Source organism: Homalodisca vitripennis, chromosome 8 (assembly GCF_021130785.1).
Source record: "Homalodisca vitripennis isolate AUS2020 chromosome 8, UT_GWSS_2.1, whole genome shotgun sequence".
In the NCBI taxonomy this organism is placed as follows: domain Eukaryota; kingdom Metazoa; phylum Arthropoda; class Insecta; order Hemiptera; family Cicadellidae; genus Homalodisca; species Homalodisca vitripennis.
Genome location: NC_060214.1, coordinates 29,281,193 through 29,305,945, shown reverse-complemented (window position 1 = coordinate 29,305,945; position 24,753 = coordinate 29,281,193). Strand labels below are relative to the sequence as shown.

Here is a 24,753-nt window from a genome sequence, read left to right as displayed (position 1 = left end):
CAACGCCTTTGACCGTGAGGCAACCGGCCCCAAAAATTAAGACAATGTAGGATTCCGCTAAACCACACTTATAATAACAGGCTTCGTTGAAGTTGCAAGAAGTTTCAAGCCTATAAGTTCATTTCATTCTCGAGATGTTCTGTTGATACACAAACAGTCAGACAAAAATCAGTTTAACAGCCCCAGGCAGACAGAAGGGAACTTTTGCGACTTTTCAATGATGTACTTTAATGACGTTTAGCCAAATCTCATGGATGGACATGTGCAATAATTGAACTCATTATTGCCTATATAGAAATTTATTTTTTGCAAAATTAAAATCTACAAATGAAATCATTCTTAAGATATCTTGCGGATAGTTACGCTGCGTAAACGCTCAGCCAATACCATAGAGGGACATATCCACCATCTAACACGGCTTATGTGGAAATTAATTTAAAATACAAATTTTAGAGTCCATAGGTCAATTCGTTCTTGAGCTACTCAGTATGTTTGCAAATTTGTTTATCCTACGATTTCCTCGTTCTAATCATGGTTATCTAAAAGACCAGTAAAAATGTTCGCAAACTCTTAGCCAAATTCCATGGATTGACATGAAACTTGGTGTTGCATAAACTATATACAAATGAAGTTTCATGCAAAATTTCAAGTCTATACGTAAATTAGTTTTAAAAATGACGCGCAGACAGTCAGTCAAAAATTCAATTGATTCCAGGCCTCGAGTGATAGGCTTCGCTAACGCTCAGATGATTAAGATTGTTTTCCATACTAATACTAGCAGTTGTCCGTGGTTTCATACGCAATTTCGTAGGTTTTGCACCTGTATGAGCACTTATGGTTCGAGTGAATGATATTTTCGACGTTAATGTTGAGTTTGCCTTCTTCACGCGATCAAGAAAATATGTTAAAAGTATATATTTATTAAGTATACTTGAAGATCCCATAAGAATAAGTTGATGTTATTTCAGCTATCACAAAATCCACCTACTTCTTCCGACTGAGCTGAAAGTGTAGGAGAGTGGGGGAATTTCGCGCAGTGGGGTAATTTCGCGCACATAATTTCTCGTGGACTGAAGCTAAGTTTTAGGTCCCGATTGGTGCTACCCCCAAGCGGTGACATCGGTAACTACTCCTACTCCTGCTCAGCGCCCTGCGCCATCACACGAGTTTTGTTACTGGTAAACTTTTGTTTCGACGTTGTTTCTTGTTATTTTTGAGAGTTATTTAATCAGTGACTGTGATTTGATCCTACCATCAATTAACACGCTTCTTTTAGCGGTGAGTAGCTCTTTTCTCCCCCATCATTTTAGTATATTTGGTTTGTTTATTTCTTTAATCTGAGAATTTACAGTAGGTTAGAAAAGCACTCGCGTCCTTGTGGGGTAATTTCGCGCGCGCTCCGCCATAGTGCGCGGATTTCCCCCTCGACTGTTTTTATGGTTGTTTACATTATTTTTTAAATTTTTTATAGATGCCACGAACGTACACAAGAAAGACAGACAAGCAGTCTTGGACTGAAGATCAGCTTAATGAAGCTATGGATTCAATAAAGGACGGCTCTTCAATAAGAGGAGCCGGAAAAAAGTTCGGAATTCCTGAATCGACTTTAAGGGATAAATTGAAAGCCAAAGATAGTTTAATGCCGACTTTGGGTCGTAAGCCTGTTTTTGATAAAACGCAAGAAACAGAGATCGCCAATCACGTAGTAAAGCTTGCCAATTTATTCTATGGCCTTAGGTACTCCTATAGAGCTGCGAAGACTTGCTTATGATTTTGCAACAAAATTAAATTTGAAAAATAATTTTGACACTGAGAAAAAACTTGCTGGTAAAGACTGGCTCTATGGTTTTCTACGAAGAAATCCTGAAATACGCTTAAGGGAACCAGACAACACAAGTATCAACAGAATACCTTCATTTAATGAGGAAGAAGTTAGCCGCTTCTATACAAACCTTCAGAAGGTTTTTGAGAAGCATGCTTATCCTCCAAGTAGAATTTTCAACCAGGATGAAACTGGGATATCTAACGTCCAGAAGAAATCAGCAAAAGTGTACGATAAAAAAGGACAAAAGAGAGTTGGTACGGCCACATCTGCTGAACGAGGACGGACCATCACTCTAGTTTGTTGTGTCAGCGCATCGGGTTCATATGTGCCTCCAATGATTATTTATCCGAGGATGAGAATTGCCGCTCACCTAAAGAGAGGAGGCCCAGCTGGTACCGTTTATGAGTGTTCAAAGAATGGCTGGAGCAACGAACAGCTGTTTGTCAAATGGCTTGAACATTTTTGTGCTCATACAAAGCCTTCTAAGGATGACCCCGTCCTTTTGATTTGTGACAACCATGGAAGTCACATAACTCTTGAAGCATATGAAGTGTGCAAGAAAAACCACATAACGTTGGTTTCTATTCCACCACATACAAGCCATCGCCTCCAGCCTTTGGACCTGACGTTTTTTGGACCACTCAAAAGTGCACTCTCAAGAGAGTTTGGTTTGTTTATGACACAGCATGCTCACACCAAAATCTTGACGTCTGATATACCTTCATTGCTAAATAATGCTTATGTAAAAGTGGCCACTATGGAAAAGGGGATCAAGGGATTTTCTGCCGCTGGAATCTACCCGCTGAACCCGGACAAATTTACATCGGAGGATTTCGCCCCTGCAAACGAATTCCGGGAACTAGTCGTAGAAGATGATCCAGAAACACCATCCAGGAAGGAGCAGCCCGTAAATGATCTGAGAATTGTTCCAGGGCCTTCAGGTATTCAGGACGAACTTGTTAACAAGCCTAGATCTTCATATATATATCAGTTGCAGATGTAGCACCAATCCCTAAACATAATGTTACCAACAAAGTTACAACCTCAAACAAAAAGCTACATTCAGAGATTCTCACCAGCACCCCTATCAAACTCTATCTTGAGAAAAAGAAAAAAGACAAGGAAAGAAAGGAGAGAAATAAACTTGAACGTCAAAGAAAGATAAACGAAAAGAATAGCAAGAAAGGCTCTTTTAAAAGAAAACTGGACTTTGAAGGCTACAAGAAAAGAAAGTTGACTAAAAAACGTAAAGCAGATGATTCATCTGATGATTCAGACGTATCCCTGCAGGATATCTGCGACGATGATGAATTTAATGACGATTTAAATCCAGAAGATCAAAATAATGAGGTTTGTTTTTACTGTGAGGAGGGGGGAAGGGACAATGAACTTTGGTATAGATGTGTACTCTGTGGTTTTTGGGCACATGCCGATTGTAGTGGGTGGGACAGTGCAGAGGACTATGAATGTGATATATGTGTGAGTAAGAAAGGCAAAAAGTAAAAGAAAAAAAAAACATGAAGCCTCAAAATAACTAAAATGAACAATCAAATCTTTTGTAAATGATTTCAAAAGTAATTTCTCAATATTTGCATATGTAGTTTTAGATATATATCTTATAATTATATTAATAACCATTTTGTATTTCAATAAATCTATTTAAAATGTAAAATTTGTTTAATAAATCCTCAACAATACACGCGCGAAATTACCCCACATGTTGCGCGGAATTACCCCAAATGTTGCGCGGAATTACCCCAATGGGTGGGGAATTCCGCGCAAGTGCAATGTTTTTCAAATTATTTTTTTATGAACCTTCTACATATATATTAAGATTCCTAATTATTACATTAAATTAAACAAGTCTTTTAGTTATTATTGATAATATTTCAGCTGTCACAAATATGCAAATGGCCTATATTTAGTCAAAAGTGTCTTAAGCGCGCGGAATTCCCCCACTCTCCCTACTGTATTTAACTTGTTCATATTTGTATGTTAACCCGAATCATGTCAGATAATAAAGTGAGAAATTAACACTCCGTGTGAGGAATGACCATAGTACTGTCTCTATACGGCTACACTAGGTTTAAATACAAGTTGTTTTGATATAAGTACAACAATCAACTAAACGTTATGTTACCATGAATACTATGTAATATATCCTGATATATCGGACTAAATTAATCCATCACAACATTCTATTATGATCAAATATAGTTGAGTCAGAGAATGAAATCCCCCTTTTTATAAACTGCGTTAGTTAATAGCTGTAACCATACAGCTAGCTGCTTGGATCTCTGCTGGACAGGAACTGCGTGGCTTCATGTAAGAACAGGTACGATCAGATCCGTCACAAACACCACTCTTGATGAAGACAGCTTATTGTTTTTCGTTTCTTGGGGTGAGTCAAATCTATTATAATATGGTGAATACTACGTTAGATCGTATATTATACGCTGCTTTATTTATAGCAACACATTGTATAAGAATGGTTACCGTACTAAATAAGCAGATAATAACCGTGTATAATACGTATTATTCTCATTAAAACTACATACTTTAGTTGTGATTGTTATCAACTCGGTAGCTCTATAAGCTGTTACTGGCTTCTTTTAGAATCTATGCGACTATTATTCAGTTTAGTAGTATTATAACAATCTGCTTACTGGCTGAGCGTTAGCGAAGCCTCCCAATCGCGGGGCTGAAAACTTTCATTTCTGTCTGTCTGTACGAAATCTCGAAAACGAACTGACATGGTCTTGAAATTGTGCAAGAAGCTTCATTTCTACATGAAGAAATACAATTCGATTATGCTGTATGTCACTCCATGTGATTTGGATGAGCGTTATCGAACTCGTATTAGCAGTATAAATAAATTTGAAACAAACTCAGTATACTCATTACAGATTTTCACATGAAGCCTAATTATTCCCAATACATCCAACATCAGTTTTATGGTGACTTGGTGTGTAGACTTTTATTATTTAAACACTGATATGAATCCCATTTAACGAAAAAAGGGAATGTGATCATGTGGTAAGATATCTCGAGACAGATTTCATACTTGAAATTTTGCATAACACTTCACTCTACATAGACATGAATGAGTTCTATGACGTTAACAATGCGATTTGGCTGAGCCTCATTAAAGCCTATAACTCTGTAATTTTACATAATTTGTCTCTGGTTCCTCGTGGATGTAAAATTTTCTTTTCCGCATTATTATCTGTTGTTCTATGTGTCACTAATGAAATGAGTTATAGGCTTACAATTTTGCATTGCTGTTGCGCGACGGGTGGTGTAACGTACTCATACCTTGTGTATCGCTATATATTTTTTCGCAACTCTGTTACTCGTTACTGATCAGTATTATTTTCTCCGATGTTCTTGGAACTAAGTTCTTGGCGGAATAATAACCTAGTTGGCACGCGTAGTAATCTTTTCTCTCTTGAAATTTGTAGCCTACTGTCCGCCTACCTTGCTTGCTCGCGACATCTATTTAAATTTAGGCTAAATTTGTAAATAGTAAAATTAATTACCTGTGACAATTTTTTCTTTGCCAGATTGAAATAGATAAGTTGTGGTGATGTCTTTTTGACAAGACCGCGTTTTCGTGATTGTAAGTTGTCACGATAAATAACTAATCCCGTTGTGATTTTGTTTTAAGCGAGTTCTTTCTTTCCAAGATTTTGAGTACTTCGAGTTCAAGTTCTTTCTCTCTGAGAATTCAACTTTGAGTTCTTTTTGAAAATTCAACTTTGAGTACGCCTATTTCGAGCTCGAATCTTACTTCTAGTAGATAGCATTCTTCTCCCATTCTACTTTGATTCCTTCTTCCTTTTTGCTATTAGAACTATAATGTCGAGCCAAGAATTCTGACGCCGTGGTATGTGAGGCGTCGCTAACTTTTAAGGGAGGTAAAATTTTGAAGTTTCATAAGTGATTAATTTTCGTAGGCAATATTTTTAAGAACATTGGAACCACTAGGCCCACCGCCGGATAATATTTCAAGTTTATTTTTACTCTATTTTGGCAGTAACGCGGCAACATAGTTGTTGTGATTCCTGACTTACGTGTGTCACAACGCTTTGTTATGATTTGTTTATTTTAATCTAGTTTGTAATTATGTATTAGGTTAGTTATTTACCTGAAGAAGATCTGATTGCAGATCTTGAAACGAAGTGTTACTGATTTCTTGTTTCAATGAATGATGGCATATGTCCGGAAAAATTATGTAGACCAAGTGTTTATATCATATGTTCGATTGGCTTTTATAAGTATGCAATTTTAAAATATTTTAATAAAGTGAGTAACATTTTTTATCAAATTACGATTTTAACTTACATTCTTGACCGAGTGGCTAAAAAATTTGAACTACATGTGGCACTTAAGGACAAGCGGATAAGGGTAATAATGGGGGTCAGCCTTTCTTAAAATTTGTTAAGCACTTGAGATTGTGTGATGGGCATAAAGTGTTGGAAACGCGTGAGTACACTATACATAATACATACATAATACATACATAATACATAATATGTGCTATCTGTTATTGTGCGTCATGTGAATAAATAAGGGTCAGGCGTAAGAGGTTACTGTTAGTGGTTATAAACATACGTCATGGCTCATTGGTTACATTTAACAAAATTCAGTTCAAGCAACGAAAAAAGTTTAAAAAAATATTAAGAATGTCACTTGTAAACACAAAATTGCTCGTTTAAACCAATAGTTGTCTTCGAATTTGTAGGATTCTGTGGTATAAAATGTAAACTACGTCTTTCTAAAAAAAAAAAACTGTTTGGATTGTGTAAATAATTTATTATTATTTGTTTGCGTTCAGTATTTTCTTCCATCGGCTGACCAAGACTTCCGAAATGAATTCTCTTTACCACCTGATATTCTTTTATTTTAAGGTTGCTCATTAATTCTCACAAAATTGTTTAAACACGTGTGTATTCCAATCATTCAAATTCATGAATCACAAGACTCGTTATACTGTTAAGCAGATTTAAGTAGACCAATCTATAGATTCTTGCTTACAAGTAAAATCGTTGGTGTCTTGCCAGATGTACAGTCAAGTACTATAAAAAAGGAGAAAAGAATAACTCCACATCCCACAAATTCCACATAAGTTACAATTTTTTGAAAAAAATATTAAAGGGAAATTAGTTTCTTGACATACACGACTTTTTTCGAGGATGATATTCATATGAATCAAAGTTAACAAAACTTTCTGAATTATTATACCTTACACACTTTAACAAGTATTACAAATTTATTTTAAATCACGTGAATATAGAAATTTCTTCAACAATTCAATTGTATTGTTGCTATGAACACAACAATAGTAAATATTGTGTTATACATTGCAGTGTCTCCGAAGCGTAAAATACAAAGAAGATCCTACCTATAGTTTTATACCATACTAATCCTGGTTTGGCGCTGGCTACGCTTCACGCAACTGCTGGACATCTGGCCCGCATGACAGGCTGTGTCGGTTGGCTGGGACATTCTTCAAAACGATAAGTCAAAACTATATATACCGTGTATGATTAGTCTGTGTGTAGTATGTAGCATACAGTAGATGTAGCATCTTTATATTGCTGTAGGAAGTATTGATTTGGTACTTTACAGGACTTGGATAGTATATAAATACTACTACTAATACGCATATGTGGTTGAAACAAAATGTTATTGCAATAGGGAAGATGTGTAAGGTGAACTGAGCTAAACTCAACATTCATATTGAATCAACCCTTCCTACCACAGCTACGTTAGGTGTAGCACATTTAGTTGCTCCACCGTGCTTAAATATCGTGTCAGAAACATCTTAGTGCACTCAATTGTGCACCTGATGAGGCGATGAGACTGTCACTTCAGCTCTTTATAAGTGTCTCTGACGTCGAAAGGTTCGTTTTGAGCTTCTTCGTCGCCCAATTTCTTTGGATCTCTTCAGACTAATGACTCCAGATTCCAGGAGTCAAGTCTGAGACAGTGTCAGTTACCAGACGCTGCAATAAAAGGAAGGAGAACTGGAGCTAAACTCAACATTCAAATTGAATCTACCCCTTCCACCATAGCTACGTTAAGTGTAATGAAATGTGATATGTATAATTGTCTTCAAACATGCCTTTAATAGGGAATGGTTGTTTTGTACGACCTAATTTGACCCGTATTCTTTGGTTCATTTTATCGAATGATTTCTAATAATACTTAAAGAAAGCTCAAAGAAAAAAACCTACTATGGTCCCGTGCTTAGACGATTTACTTTAGGTGCGTAAGGTACCTTTATGTGCTGAGGTCTCTAGCTAAATACTGTCCTATTCAGGTTATGATGACGGCTTATTATGGCTTGATCTATCCACATCTCATCTATGGACTAGTGCTGTGGGGTGCATGTGCAAGTAACCAATTTTTAAGAGCGTTCAAGCTTCAAAAACGAGCGATACGCACCATTGCAAAATTAAAATCAAAAGAGTCGTGCAGGCCAGTTTTCAAAAGATTGCAGCTGTTGACTCTGCCAAGTCTCTACATTTTAGAAACAACGTCATATTGTATGCTTAAATGCACCTTGACCAACGGACGGAATGTTCACTCGTACGAGACAAGAGGCAGAGAAAACTACCGAACCAGGAGACACATTACAGTAGTTCATGAACTTTTGCCCTCACAGGCAGGAGTTCATCTCATCAACAGCTTGCCAAATGAAATTAAAAATTCGCCTAAGCATAAAACATTACAATTTTAAAACTCGTTTGAAACGCTGTTTAGTGTTCAACGCTTTTTATAGCGTGAACGAGTTTATGGCATATAACTGGGAGACCGCACAATCAGAAGACTTACTCTCGAATTGAGGTGGGTAAACAATTGGCGATGAATGGAGCAGAGTGAGTGTCAAAATGTATGAATGAGAGTTCGATGTAGCCTAGCATGTGTGTCAAAATTATTAGATACTTGACGTTTGCTATAGACTACAAATGTACTTTGTCTCCGCAATAAATACTTGATTATTGACTATTGACTACTGTGACAATTTTTTACTGATTACCCACTGACTCCTGACCCTAAATGTCTAGCCAGTTTCTATACAGGCGTTTATTGTAATGATTTGTAACACTGATCCGCAGATGGTGAATCACCGAAGTTAACTTGTATATAAAGATTTGGGTATCTTAAAGGACTAACTTGGAGGACTGCCAAGCTAGCTAGTCCTACTGGATTTCTGTGCCCAGAAATAGGATCAACGGTGTCTGACCTTTTTTCGTGCATGGGGTACTGACATAATCGGATACCTATCTACATCTTGATCACTTGTCTGGAGACCGGTATGATGGAATAGATTCATAGCTATTTTGAGTTATTTGATCACTCGCCCCTAGTGGATTTCAAATGAAGGTGATGGGAAAGCAAACTGATTATCCGCATGTCAGACACATTTGTGCAATATGGGTAATCCTCAACTGTAAAGAATTGTTACCGACAAGATATTTTGAGAGACCAAAATTTGACGTAACTGTTTTAGCTAATATCTAAGTTCATATATAAATTGGAGTGATGGAAAGTCTAAGATTCTAGTTACGATAAGGGCCGCGTAATTCTAAGAACTAAGAAAACGTGTTTTCATAATAGGATTTTCTTGTTTATGTTTTACTGAGAGAAGTAAGATGTATATTACCGACGATCATTATTGACGTTTTTATCTATGTAATAAAAACGGAAGCTTCCCAATAGCCCGTGTGCTCGTACATTTTTTTAACAATTCGGTGTCTTTTCTATTCATTTTTGTTATTTTTTCATTCTGTTTGATAATGAAATTGCGAGCTGACTCATAGTTATATTTGTAGAATAGTTTCTTTTGGAATTTAAATTCTTGTTACGAAGAAGTCAATAACATAATCTGATGGACTTAACCTCTGTCGTTGTATGACGCAATTGTCCCCATTATAGTGCAGTCATTGAAGCATTATTGGTCCGAATTTTTTTACTGTGAACCGAATTGCATAAAATTTTGGAATTAGGTTCATCTTACCCTTAACTTCAAAAGTGAAAATGATTTGAACTCCGCAACCACCCTGGGGGTGGTTGCCACCCCTTCTCGGGAGTGAATTTACTTTTTTCAAAATAACCTCGGATATCGATAGAAGGCCTAATTTTATGCAAAAAATCATCTATAACGTTTTTCGAAAAATCCAATACTTTTCTAGTTATTGGCAATTGAAAATTTGCAATTTTTTCACGTTTTTCATCGGTTTTTTGCAAATATCTCCAAAAATATACGTTTTATCGAAAATTTTATAAAGAACACAATTGTAGCAGGTAAAACAATGAACAATTTCGTTTTTTATAAAGTATTCTAAGTGCAATATTAAGCTAGATATTAAAAATCAAAGCCGTTTTTTATTTTGTCTGAAATTTAATCGATGTGGTCAATGCCATCTAGCGGCGAGCAGATGCATTTTAGGCATTCTAATAAAAAAGGGTTTTGTAGTGCTTGAAATAAGCTTTAAAATGAGCACTATTAAAAGTCTTTTTGCACGTAAAATAAGTGAGCTGTATTGCAAATAAGAGGAGCATCTAATGTTTTTTCTTTTAAATCAATGGGTTTCATAAGTGCCATTTCCTCCAAAATTAAAACTAATCGTATTCCGCCTAGAACTAACTTTATTATGAAGAGTTTGATAGATTTTATCAGTTTGGGTGCTTCAGGATACATATTTTTCAAAAAAAGTCACGATTAAAAAATTTTAAATTAAAAAGAAAACCAACTTTTTTCATAATATCTCCAAAATGACGACATATACGTATAAAAGTGTAGGAATGAAAAATTTAGGTATTTTTCTGACAAACAATTTGGGTTTTTTGTTTTTTCTGTCAAACAAAAATTGACGGAGATATGATTGTTTAAAGAGCGCGTGGCAGCGCAATCACAGCCTCTCTTAAGCACTTTAACCCTTTACTGTTTGAGAAAAAGGTTTTTTTTACTACATATTGCAATTGGATGTTGTAGCTCCCTTAATTACCTTTACAATGGTTTTTTATAAATTGTGATAGCATGAAAATTGAAGGATTTATGGTCAAAAAACTTATCATATTTTATTCTACTTAGTAACTGAAAATTTCGGACTATGAATATTTGGAGCAATGTGAAAGTACGCAGTATAATAGAGACCCAAAACTATTGTAATGTGTATATATATACATAATATGGCTCATATATTTTGGAAATGTAGGCATGAATACATACCAACTTTCTTATATGTATATATAACACATTTGAGTGAATTTTGTATAATTTGTAAATATTTTATCCAATAAATGGCAATTTTTTACTCTAAATTAAATTATTTTTTTAAATAATATGTAATCATATATATTTACTGTTTTAATTTAGGGGTAGTTTTAAGGGTAGAAAAGCTTAAGAATATGATAATCATTTTCGAGAGTGTGGAAATAATATTAAAATCCTTTTCATTTTATCAAAAACAATTTTAACAATTTTTTTATCAAGGGGTAGTTTTAAGGGTTGAAAGGGGGTTAAAAATTTGATAATTATTATAGAAAATATAAAATATTACTAACTCTATACTTACATCTTTTTATATCATACCAAAGTATTTTTTTGTGATTTTTTCGATTTAGGGGTTGTTTGCAAGGGTTGTAAGATGTTCAAGGGGTTGAAAATGATTTTAATATGAGGTAATTGTGTTAGAAAAAACTTTAAAATTTCACCACTTACTATTAAACATGTTTTCTAGCGATAAAATGGCTCAATGTCGATTTTTCCATTAAGGGGTTGTTTACACCCCTTAAAAATAATAGGCGGAGTTCAGATCATTTTCACTTTTGAAGTTAAGTGTAAGATGAGCCTAATTCCAAAATTTCATGCAAATCGGTTCACAGTAAAAAAATTCGGAGGTAAGACCGTATTTTTCGCTTCAATGACTGCACTATTAGTCTGTTGATATAGCGTGACGTCTGTCTGTCCGCTAGAGGAAGGCATGGGGTGAACCCACTGTATTGATGGATAGAACGGTTCTTTGAAATGATCCGGCTCATTCGGATCAGATCACTGTAATGAACCGACTCATGAGTCGGATTTTCAGATCATTCAGCTCATTGACGGTGTTGTTTTTAATATTAAAAATACTAATTAAAAACTGTATTTAGATGTTATTTCATCCTGTGTACCATGAAATATAATTGATACAAAACCATCATTATTACCTGTACTGTAAAAGAAGCTTTAAGGGTTTAAAGGCTTTGTACCTAAAATACAATAGTTTACAACGAGGTGTAGGCTAACTGTCGTCCATAATACATTCATATTTTAAACAGTTTTAATCTACGTCTAGCAGATCACTCAGATCATAAAGAACTACGAGGACCGAACAATGTTAAACTGGCTGGCGACTCTCAGCTCACGGGTCGTGACGCGATGGTTCGTTCAATCAGGAGTCGGCTCTCCAAATAAGCCGGCTCATTTCATGTACCGGCTACATCTTTTTTGAAATCTCATTTAAGCCTCGGCGTCTTAGCTATGCCGGCTTCGATGTGCACTGGTTTTATTGTCAAAGTACAGATTTGAACCCGTGATCTCTCGGTTAGAGAGCCGAGACTATAACCATTAGTCTACGGAGGAGGACGATCTCAGATCATTTCGTAACCCGGATCAGTGAGCCGGGACTCATGATCTGCGCATCACTATAGGAAGGACCCAGCAGTGGCGCTCTGGACCTTATCTCGTTTTCTCTTCTCCCAATGTGAGAGGTAGAAGACCTCCTTGTCACCGTAAGCGGTCGCTTAACAAAGTGAGAGCCTCGTCGCCCCTCTTTCAAATTTGAGCAGCAAAATAGTGAATTTTGCACATTACGCCTTTGAATGGTTGTATTTGTGATTGATATTATCGTTGAGGCACTGCTTTACTGTAGTAGGCTGTACAGGATTAATAATTACAATGTATTAGACTTATGTAGTGATGTAATTACAAAAAAGATGTCTTTATTGTCTGAAAAACACAGTGCATAGTATAAACACGCACAGTGAAAAATGATAATGTGTAAAAAAGAGTGTTTACAAAAGTACAATTCTTCTTTTAAAAAAGTAACATTTTTTTTACTTCAGAGCCATGGTATCTAGTACTTGCTCTGGACAAACTGATATTTTCCCGTAGTGGACAGTAAGTAAGGCAAGTGCAGTGAACCGTTCATTCTTAATTTTGTTCCTTAAAAAGCGCTTGACTCGTTTCAATGTTGAGAATCATTCAGCAGTATATTTCGACGCAGGAAGGCGTCCCTTAAACTGTATGTCAAGAAAGAAATGTATGTGGGAAAAAACTGATTGTCACACCTTTTGAGGCACTTAGTGTATAGAGCTCGTAGACAGTAATAATAAACAGAAGTCGGGCTTTAAGAGTCTGTATAGTAAAATGAGTTTAAATCGATTTTGTTAATAAAATATGAGCTATTATAATAATACTGAATCATTTAAATAATAATAATGATAATCATTAGATAAAAAAGTAATTGAAAGAAAATAAATATTTGGGAGGAGTTCGGATCCCTTGCACCCCCTCGCTGGTTACGTCTTTGGCGCCCGTATTACGTATCCTTGAAACCCGTATACGCCCTTGAAACCCGTACGCGTCCTTGACACCCGTCTGCGTCCTTGACGCCTGTATATTCCCTTGACACCCGTATACGTCCTTGACACCCGTATACGTCCTTGACACCCGTCTACGTCCTTGACACCCGTCTACGTCCTTGACACCCGTCTACGTCCTTGATGCCTGTCTACGTCCTTCGTCTACTCATGGAGATCTGTCGACCTGGACCCCCGAATTCCCTGGATCCCTCTGGAACTCACTGGATCCCCGACCCCACTAGACTCCCTTGACCCCCGACCCCACTAGACCCCCCTGAACCCCCGACCCCACTAGACCCCCCTGAACCCCCGACCCCACTAGACCCCCCTGAACCCCCGACCCCACTAGACCCCCTGAACCCCCGACCCCACTAGGCCCCCTGAACCCCCGACCCCAATAGACCCCCCTGAACCCCCGGATCCACTGGACCCCCGGACCCTCCTGGAAGCCCTGAAGATCCGAGCTAGATATTCGACCAGTGTGTCTGGCGTGAAGTAAGAACAACGTTGATCAGTTGCCACAATTTTTACTAAAAACCCCTTCGTATGGTTATCATTAACCCCTCCCTGCTATCTGCGTGTTTTTCTCTGTTACTTATTTTATTGTTAACTCGATAATATCATAAATCTTTCAGAGTTCGGATGAAACTAATTTTATTTTGTTCGTCAATCTCCGAACTTGTTCATGGTCTTCTGAGTCAGGATCTGTCTTTTGATTTTTTAATAATGGCATTAAACACTATACATTACTTCTCCTATATAACGTGTCTGAGGCTGAGATCAGTTATATCGCGTTTATTAATAAAAGCAGCCCTCGATGATGAATGTGTATAGTAGGTTTAGCAGTACCTGAGTAATCCTCATAAAACATGAACTTCCAGAAAATTAGTTATAAATAGTCCATCCGGCTCAGTTGGAAGAAGTAGGTAGTGTTTGTGACAACTAAATATTAATTTATTTTCTTGGAATTTACATGAAGCCTACTCAATTTCTCGAAAATCAACAGATATAGATACCGAGATAGCAAAACATTTTTTATTATAATTATTTTATCCTGTAAAATGATTTACGAACATTCGGGTTTTCCTCTAGATTAACAAATAACGGAGTTATGAATAAAAAAAAAACAGTTTTAATAGCCGTCAATAACAGGGCCACATGAGCATATTCCTAAGTGATTAAAGATTAAGATAAGATTTAGTTTTAAAGAGCGGTGTTTAGGGACCCTGAAGTCGGAGAGAGAAACAAGGTTTATAAGTAGTTATAACTCCATTCTACAGTATTTTATGATCTAACTTAACGACTTGAGTAATAATGTAACTATTTTAGGCCGGTGAGGAGGAATCCTAAAATTAAAGTCCTTGGGTTTGTAGATAACGCACTTATGACGTAATAGATGATGGGGCTCTATTTCAGTTTTCATGGTTAAAAGCTTCAGATGTTACGCGAAATTACGAATGGCTTTTATTTTAGGCTTTGCGCGATTGGTTCGAATGAATGGCTACTTTTTGGTTCGAATGAATGATATTTCCGAAGCTATAGATGAGTTTGCCTCGTTTAAATTTGAAATAGTTGATGAGATGAGACTGCCGCTTCACCTATTTATAGGTTTCCTGTTGTCGAAACGATGTAAAGGTTCGTGTTGAGCTTCTTCGTCGCCGACTTTCTTTGGATCTCTTCAGACTAGCATGACTCCATGTTCTAGGAGTCAAATCTGAGACAGCGACATATACCAGACGCTGCAATAAAAAGAAAGTGAATTCGAGCTAAACTGAACATTCAAATTGAATCAACCCTTGCTGGTACCATAGCTACGTTATGTGTAGAACATTCAGTTGCTTCCCCGTGTTTAAAAATCGTGTCAAAAACGTCGAATTCACCCAATTGTGCAACTGATGAGACAATGAGACTACCCCCTCACCTATTTATAGATGTCATGATGTCGAAACGATGTCAACTTTCTTTGGATCTCCTCAGATTAGCATGACTCCATGTTCTAGGAGTCAAGTTTGAGACAGCGTCAAATACCAGACGATGCAATAAAAGGAAGGTGAACTGGAGCCAAACTTAACATTCAAATTGAATGAACACTTCCTACCATAGCTACGTTATTTGTTTGCCTTGTTGTTCCAATACAAATGTAGATCTGAAAAGCCTATATCTGTTAAACAGCGTATAATTCTGGCCCTTATAATCTACTTCTGATCTAAGGTATAATCTACTTATGGTCTACGAGTAAGGATTCCCGGCGCCATAGCAGATTTAGCCTTGATGACCCGATCAACGAAATATGTACATAAGTAGGTCTGAGAAGCATGCATCTGCCAAAAACAACTTTGGGTTTTTATGACAGTCTTTTAATCTGTAGTACAATTTAGTAAGTTAGTCTTTAATATCTGTATTACACTACTGATCGAGCACTGCTTACTTATGCTTACTTAATATTTGCTAAAATTTACAGTTAAAAGCATATTTTTACTAAAACTTCCATCTTACCTGGATAAACTCTGAGTTCAATAGTGATTATGGAAAAGAAGCAATTAAGAAGTATTGTCACGTTCAAGCTTACTGTATGCTTTCAAAACAATAAGACGTGTTAGTCACTTAAAATTGTTAAATTAATTAAACGTGTTATTTTGTTGCCATATTATGTTTACATTAAACAGACGATATTGTTTTTTGTATTAGGGCTTGGTATTTATATGATGAAGCCCCACGTATTTTGTTCTCAAAATTTAATCATTCATTCCAGTTAGTTGCCACATTTTTTAAATTTTAACTTTTATGACATAAATACTTTGATAAGAAATTTAGTTTTAAGACCATTTATTTATAAATCATATCATATATTTGTAATTTTAAATCTTTACATTGGCGCATGTTTGAAATATCAAGATGTGTTTCTTGAGATGATAATGATCCGTTTGAAGAAGGGTTGGTAAATGCGGTGGTGGTGCAAAACGTAATTTCCTCATCTTTTCAAACATATTTTTGCAATTAGGACTATCTAATATTTTAATTTTCAATAAATAACATGTGTTTACATCAATGCTCAAAATACAGTCTCAAGTGTAAATCTCAAAGTGTAATCTCAAACTTGTTTGAGATTTTGGTCTTTGACCAGCTCACTTTCTTTTTGAATACAATAATTGTACATTCCATAATTTGGCTCTAGAAAAGGAAAATGTACTTCTGATGCAATTGATAAGTTGGTTACTGAGGTATCAATGATGTTTGAAAGAAAGGTCTTTGCTTAGGCCATCTTCTGTGGCCTGATTTTAATTGATTTTTATAGACTTGGTAAAACGAAATAGTCATATTGTCATATCAGTTAAAATCTATAATAAGTTAATAACCTTAATATCTAAATACCCTGTATATACTTTTACAACAAATTTTACAACTGGCTTCAAGATATGCCGTTTGATTCACTGGATGAGTTTTTCAATGTGTCTAACATAAATCTTTAGCAACTGTAGATCATATGATGTTTAGATTTAAAATTATTGTAAACGCATCACCCTTTACTGTAGTTATTATTACAATAGTATCTAGTATTTATTTGATGAACTAAAAGTGGGAATATTTTTTTGGAATTAGTTACATGGATCAACCGCAATCTTTATATAGATTTTCTTTAACGACATCAAGTATGTTTGTTTGAAACCATCAAAGTATGTTAAAATCTGTTTTAAATAATTATTATATTTAAAAGTATGTTTATTTTAATGTTTCACTCTTGTCTAGAACTTTTTTACTTAGTCGTAACTGGCTGTATTATCGACTTTGAATAACTCGTAAGTGTTCATACGAAAAATAAATATTATTATTTATTTATGTGTTTCTTACAGAAATTTTCATCAACTTTGGAGGCCAGGGGGATGAAGAGACCAATCCTTTAGCACCCCTTTATGACATAAAGTAAACCTATGTACCAAATGTAATGCTTCTATCGTTTATAGTTTTCGCTAGGTGTTGATGGATCAGTAATTTGAGCTTAAGTCGCAGTATTTAGCAGTATATGTTCATCAAAGGCGCCATATTTTAAAGATTTTTAATTAATTGGATAATTTTTATTGAATAAAAAGTTAAATCAATCTATTTTTCAGCCATTAGGGTATATAAGTAAGTAAGACCATACATTAAATATACGCCTCAAACTCAAAATATACTAGTATGCACAACTGTTCGGAATTTATAATTTATCTCCCATATATTTAATTGTATAGACCCCGACAAAGAAATTTGGTTATCAATTTTAAACTTCTATCTATTTACCAAACTACGTACTTTTTTGGTTGCTCATATATTTACAACAAACGATTACAAACTTATAGTGCTCGTATAAACATTTACGCGGAAAGCTCTTGAACTGTATGTTACGACGGACGAAGAATTACAGAGTAACATCTATGCTACAATGTGTTTGAACTTCAGATCGGGATCGGACGTGCCAAGAACCTACGTCTCGTACACCGGCAGAGGATCCATCAACTGCAAACCATTTACTTTCATGGTCCTTACTCTGCCATATTACACCCATTGTCCTTACCCTGCTATATTACACTCATTGTCTTTACCCTGCTATATTACACTCATTGTCCTTACTCTGCCATATTACACTCACTGTCCTTATGCCATATTACACTCATTGTCCTTACCCTGCTATATTACACTCATTGTCCTTACTCTGCCATATTACACTCATTGTCCTCACTCTGCCATATTACACTCATTGTCCTTACTCTGCCATATTACACTCACTGTCCTTACCCTGCCATATTACACTCATTGTCCTTACTCTGCTATATTACACTCACTGTCCTTACTCTGCCATATTACACTCATTGTCCTTACTCTGCCATATTACACTCACTGTCCTTACCCTGCTATATTACACTCACTGTCCTTACTCTGCCATATTACACTCACTGTCCTTACTCTGCCATATTACACTCACTGTCCTTACTCTGCCATATTGCACTCATTGTCCTTACCCTGCCATATTACACTCACTGTCCTTACTCTAACATATTACACTCATTGTCCTTACCCTGCCATATTGCACTCATTGTCCTCACTCTGCCATATTACACTCATTGTCCTTACTCTGCCATATTACACTCACCGTCCTTACTCTGCCATATTACACTCACTGTCCTTACTCTGCCATATTACACTCACTGTCCTTACTCTGCATATTACACTCACTGTCCTTACTCTGCCATATTACACTCATCGTCCTTACTCTGCCATATTACACTCATTGTCCTTACTCTGCCATATTACACTCACTGTCCTTACCCTGCCATATTACACTCACCGTCCTTACTCTGCCATATTACACTCACTGTCCTTACTCTGCCATATTACACTCATTTTCCTTACTCCTGCTATATTACACTCATCGTCCTTACTCTGCCATATTACACTCATTGTCCTTACTCTGCCATATTACACTCATTGTCCTTACCCTGCCATATTACACTCACTGTCCTTACTCTGCCATATTACACTCATCGTCCTTACCCTGCTATATTACACTCACTGTCCTTACTCTGCCATATTACACTCATCGTCCTTACCCTGCTATATTACACTCACTGTCCTTACCCTGCTATATTACACTCACTGTCCTTACTCTGCCATATTACACTCACTGTCCTTACTCTGCCATATTACACTCATTTTCCTTACCCTGCTATATTACACTCATCGTCCTTACTCTGCCATATTACACTCATTGTCCTTACCCTGCCATATTACACTCATTGTCCTTACTCTGCCATATTACACTCATTGTCCTTACTCTGCCATATTACACTCACTGTCCTTACTCTGCCATATTACACTCATTCGTCCTTACCCTGCTATATTACACTCATTGTCCTTACCCTGCCATATTACACTCACTGTCCTTACTCTGCCATATTACACTCACTGTGTCCTTACTCTGCCATATTACACTCATTGTCCTTACCCTGTCATATATTACACTCATCGTCCTTACTCTGCCATATTACACTCATTGTCCTTACCCTGCCATATTACACTCATTGTCCTTACCCTGCCATATTACACTCATTGTCCTCACTCTGCCATATTACACTCATTGTCCTTACTCTGCCATATTACACTCACTGTCCTTACTCTGCCATATTACACTCATTGTCCTTACCCTGCTATATTACACTCACTGTCCTTACTCTAACATATTACACTCACTGTCCTTACTCTGCCATATTACACCCATTGTCCTTACCCTGTCATATTACACTCACTGTCCTTACTCTGCTATATTACACTCACTGTCCTTACTCTGCCATATTACACTCACTGTCCTTACCCTGCTATATTACACTCACCGTCCTTACCCTGCTATATTACATTCATTGTCCTTACCCTGCTACATTACACTCATTGTCCTTACTCTGCCATATTACACTCACTATACCTTACTCTGCCATATTACACTCATTGTCCTTACCCTACTGCCATATTACACTCATTGTCCTTACCCTGCCATATTACACTCATTGTCCTTACCCTGCCATATTACACTCACTGTCCTTACTCTCATATTACACTCACTTGTCCTTACTCTGCCATATTACATTCATTGTCACCTGTCATATTGTCCTTACTCTGCCATATTACACTCACTATCTTTACTCTGCCATATTACACTCACTGTCCTTACTCTGCCATATTACACTCACTGTCCTTACCCTGCTATATTACACTCACTGTCCTTACTGCTATATTACATTCATTGTCCTTACCCTGCTACATTACACTCATTGTCCTTACTCTGCCATATTACACTCACTATCTTTACTCTGCCATATTACACTCACTATCTTTACTCTGCCATATTACACTCATTGTCCTTACCCTACTGTATTACACTCATTGTCCTTACCCTACTGTATTACACTCATTGACCTTACTCTGCCATACTACACTCATTGTCCTTTCTTTGCCATTTTACTTACATCGTCCCAATCCTGTCATTTTACGTACATTGCCCAATTCTGTCATATTACGTATATTATCCCAATTCTGCCGTTTTTGAAAACATTGCCCCAATTCTGTCATTTTACTGATAACATTGTCCTAATTCTGTCATTTTACATGAACTATCCAAATTCTGCCCTTTTCCAAAACATGCTCCAATTCTGCATTTTTCCTAACAATGTCCCAATCCTGCCCTTTGTCCCAATACATTCGTAACAATTCCGCCCTTTTCCAAACACTGTCCCAATTCTGTCATTTTACGTACGTCGTCCCAATTCTGTCGTTACATATATTATTTAAATTCTGCCCTTTTCCATACATTGTCCCAGTTCCGGCCTTTTCCAAACATTCTGCATTATGTGCATTTCCATACATTGCCTTAATTTTGTTTTATAGCTTCCCACTTAATGTTCTATTATCCACACCTTTTTATATTTGTCCTGTTTTTTCTCATTCCATAATATATTTTTGAATTGTCCATTTCACCCATTAAAATGTTTTCCGTTTACATCTTGTCACATTTTTTATTTCTCGTTTCTATTATTACTTATTTCTTCTTTGTTCTCTATTTCTAAACTTATTTCTCAATCTTATTCCTTATTTCTTTTAAACTCTTCTAAAACCTGTCTCCACATTTTCAATCACCATTTTTATCATTACCTCAATTTTGTATAAGGTGTGTTTCCGTGTGTAATTCTGTCATTTTAAATGCACTATCCAAATTCTGCCCTTTTTCCAAACATTGTCCCAACTATGTCTTTTTAAGTACATCGTCCCAATTCTGTCGTTTTACATACATTGTTTCAGTTTTGCCCTTTCCAAACATTCTAACATACTTCTCAAACAACATTCTCAATCCTGCCCTTTTCCAAACATCGTCCCAACTCTGTCGTTTTACATACATTTTCGCAATTCTGTCATTTTACATACATTTTTCAAATTCTGCCTTTTTCCAAAAATTATCCCAATTCTGTCATTTTACGTACATCGTCGCAATTCAAAATTCTGCCCCCTTCCAAACAATGTCCCAATTCTGTTGTTTTACATACATTATTTCAATTCTGCCCTTTCCAAACATTGTCCCAATTCTTTCGTTTTACATACATTTTCGCAAATCTGTCATTTTACATACATTTTACAAATTCTGCCCTTTTCCAAACACTGTCCCAATTCTGTCATTTTACGTACGTCGTCCCAATTCTGTCGGTAAATACATTATTTCAATTCTGCCCTTTCCAAACATTGTCCCAATCCTGCCCTTTTACATACATTTTTCAAATTCTGCCCTTTTCCAAACACTGTCCCAATTCTGTCATTTTACGTACGTCGTCCCAATTCTGTCGTTAAATACATTATTTCAATTCTGCCCTTTCCAAACATTATCCCAATTCTGACATTTTACGTGCATCGTCCCAATTCTGTCGGTAAATACATTATTTCAATTCTGCCCTTTCCAAACATTGTCCCAATCCTGCCCTTTTACATACATTTTTCAAATTCTGCCCTTTTCCAAACACTGTCCCAATTCTGTCATTTTACGTACGTCGTCCCAATTCTGTCGTTAAATACATTATTTCAATTCTGCCCTTTCCAAACATTATCCCAATTCTGACATTTTACGTGCATCGTCCCAATTCCAAATTCTGCCCCTTTCCAAAAATGTCCCAATTCTGTTGTTTTACATACCTACATTATTTCAATTCCACCCTTTCCAAACATTTTCCCAAACTTGTCCTTTTCCAAACATTGTCCCAAACCTTTCCCTTTTCCAAACATTGTCCCAAACCTTCCCTTTTCCAAACATTATCCCAATTCTTTCATTGTCCCAATCCTGCCCTGTTCCACACATTGTAACAATTCCGCCCATTTCCAAACACTGTCCCAATTCTGTCATTTTACGTACGTCGTCCCAATTCTGTCGTTAAATACATTATTTCAATTCTGCCCTTTCCAAACATTGTCCCAATCCTGCCATTTTACATACATTTTTCAAATTCTGCCCTTTTCCATACATTGTCCCAGTTCCGGCCTTTTCCAAACATTCTGCATTATGTGCATTTCCATACATTGCCTTAATTTTGTTTTATAGCTTCCCACTTAATGTTCTATTATCCACACCTTTTTTATATTTGACCTGTTTTTTCTCATTCCATAATATATTTTTGAATTGTCCATTTCACCCATTAAAATGTTTTCCGTTTACATCTTGTCACATTTTTTATTTCTCGTTTCTATTATTACTTATTTCTTCTCTGTTCTCTATTTCTAAACTTATTTGAATGTATTAAACATGCTCTGGACTTCACAGTGTTTTGCCTACCCATATTTCCCCTCGATCTTATTCCTTATTTCTTTCAAACTCTTATAAAACCTGTCTCCACATTTTCAAACACCATTTTTATCATCACTTCAATTTCGTATAAGGTGTTTCCCACATCATTCCACCCACGGTCAATCTTCTTCGAAGTCACTGTCTTCCAGCACATCGACGTTCCATGCACTACATCCTTGGACATTTTCATGCAGGTAATTAATTGCATTACAGTTATTTTACTTTTAATTATTTTTATACTTAGTCTACTTACTAAATATTTATAGTAATTCTTCGTCCGTTACTATACAGTTCAAGTTTTGTATTGAAATATTGTGTAATTATTGAAAAGTATTTTAATTTTATAAAATATTTTATTAGGATACTTCATATTTAATAAGCATAGTTCTTAATGCATAGTGTTATTAAAAGTGGCTTGTGTTATTACTAATCTATTACTTTACTACATATTGTTTGTGCGATAACGAGTGTTGGAAAATATTTAATATCGGTTTTAGCTTAGATCATATATTTTTCTATTCATAGTATATTTCCAGATAATAAATTTAAAAGGTCTGTAAAAATATTCTTTTAGGTGTATATTTGAGCAAATATTAAGCATTCAGTGATTAGTCAGTAATCTAATGCAGATATTAAAGACAAAAGATATAAACCTTATCGTTATTGTCTTTTGGCAGAAGAAGGCTTCTCGTACCCGTGTACGTATATATATATTTTCTTGATCGGGGGAAGAAGACAAAATCAACAAACACAAAACATACCAAGACTAGAGTAAGTGGCAATGGCCATAAATAAATAAATATAACTTTTTGAAATGTTTTATTGATCGTCGCAACAAGGCAAACTCATACACCTGCAAAACCTACGAAATTGCGAGCAAAGATGCGGGTAATGGCTAGTGTTCGATAATGTTTAAAATTGTAGTAATTTCGCTAAAAGTTAAGTTTTTGTTTTAATATTATATAAAAACTATTAATAACGGTACCAGTAATTAATCGTATACAACTGAAAAGTTAGGACCACATATATAACGATACGTTTTAGCTCGTCAAATGCAAGTCTTAGGTAGATTTCCTTTGATGTTCATAAAACCCGTCATTTTAGAACGTACCTTAGCATGTATCAACTGGCTCATGAAATCCTTTAGATTGCTTTCGGTACATCACCTCGGAAACATCCTAATAAGCTCTGAAAGCACGCGGATTATACTGGTACCAATAGTGTTATTAGTATCGTCACAGTACCAATTGACAAAATACATTCCTGATCTTAACACATTGATACAGAAAATCCAACCAAAAATGCTCATATCCGATTATACTAGGCCTCATAGTTTCAGTATATTGCAGTGACGAATATAGAAAATTAATTGGGGGGGGGGGTTGATTAACTGGGTAGTTTTGGAAATATATAATGCCCTCAAAAAATCACTCAGGAATGTTCCCATTGCAAATGTTTGACCTTTAAGACCTCATAAACGTGTTATAGCTTAAAAAACTACTGGGTACTATTTTAAAATTCCTCAAAATTTCTGTGGGGATCGTGCTCCAGCCCCCCCCCCCCCCCGACCAGTCCTACCACCTCCCCCCGACCTCTTCTACCATATACGCCCATGGTATATGGCATATTCCCGGTTGAGGGAGGTCCCAAAATATATGAACTTTTAAAACTTCCAGGTTCTAGGACTCCTAGAGCTGTACGAGTCTCTTTGTTTAGTTTTGGGGTAAATTCCGAGGGCTGGAATCCCAGATAAGTGGGAACTGGGAACGCCCAGACTCAAAATTCCAGGCCTCTAGGGTTCTCGAAAATCTTTGGGAACACTATTTGAATGTAAATCAAAACAATGAAAAGGTCTATTAAAAAGAATCTATTTCACTGGTCATTTGAACTCAGAACAGTTTTAATTTAAAGCCAACATGGCTTCGGATTCATCAATATCTAA

General features: G+C 36.1%; 2 protein-coding genes across 2 annotated transcripts in view; both read left to right on the top strand.

The window, feature by feature from the left end:
• The first annotated feature begins 1,727 nt into the window (after positions 1-1,727).
• Positions 1,728-2,828, top strand: LOC124368096 (MFS-type transporter clz9-like). The gene has a single exon (XM_046825369.1). The coding sequence runs from the start codon at positions 1,728-1,730 to the stop codon at positions 2,826-2,828; it is 1,101 nt and encodes a 366-aa protein (XP_046681325.1).
• Positions 2,829-22,294: 19,466 nt separating this feature from the next.
• Positions 22,295-24,753, top strand: part of LOC124367462 — a 38,096-nt gene continuing 35,637 nt past the window's right edge. Inside the window, exon 1 of the mRNA XM_046824288.1 lies at positions 22,295-23,005. Coding sequence (XP_046680244.1) covers positions 23,000-23,005 — 6 coding nt within the window. The 5' untranslated portion in view covers positions 22,295-22,999. The remainder of the gene's footprint in view (positions 23,006-24,753) is intronic.

Coding starts and splice junctions, on each gene's coding strand:
- LOC124368096 (XM_046825369.1), top strand. CDS start 1,728: ATGGCCTTAGGTACTCCTATAGAGCTGCGAAGACTTGCTTATGATTTT.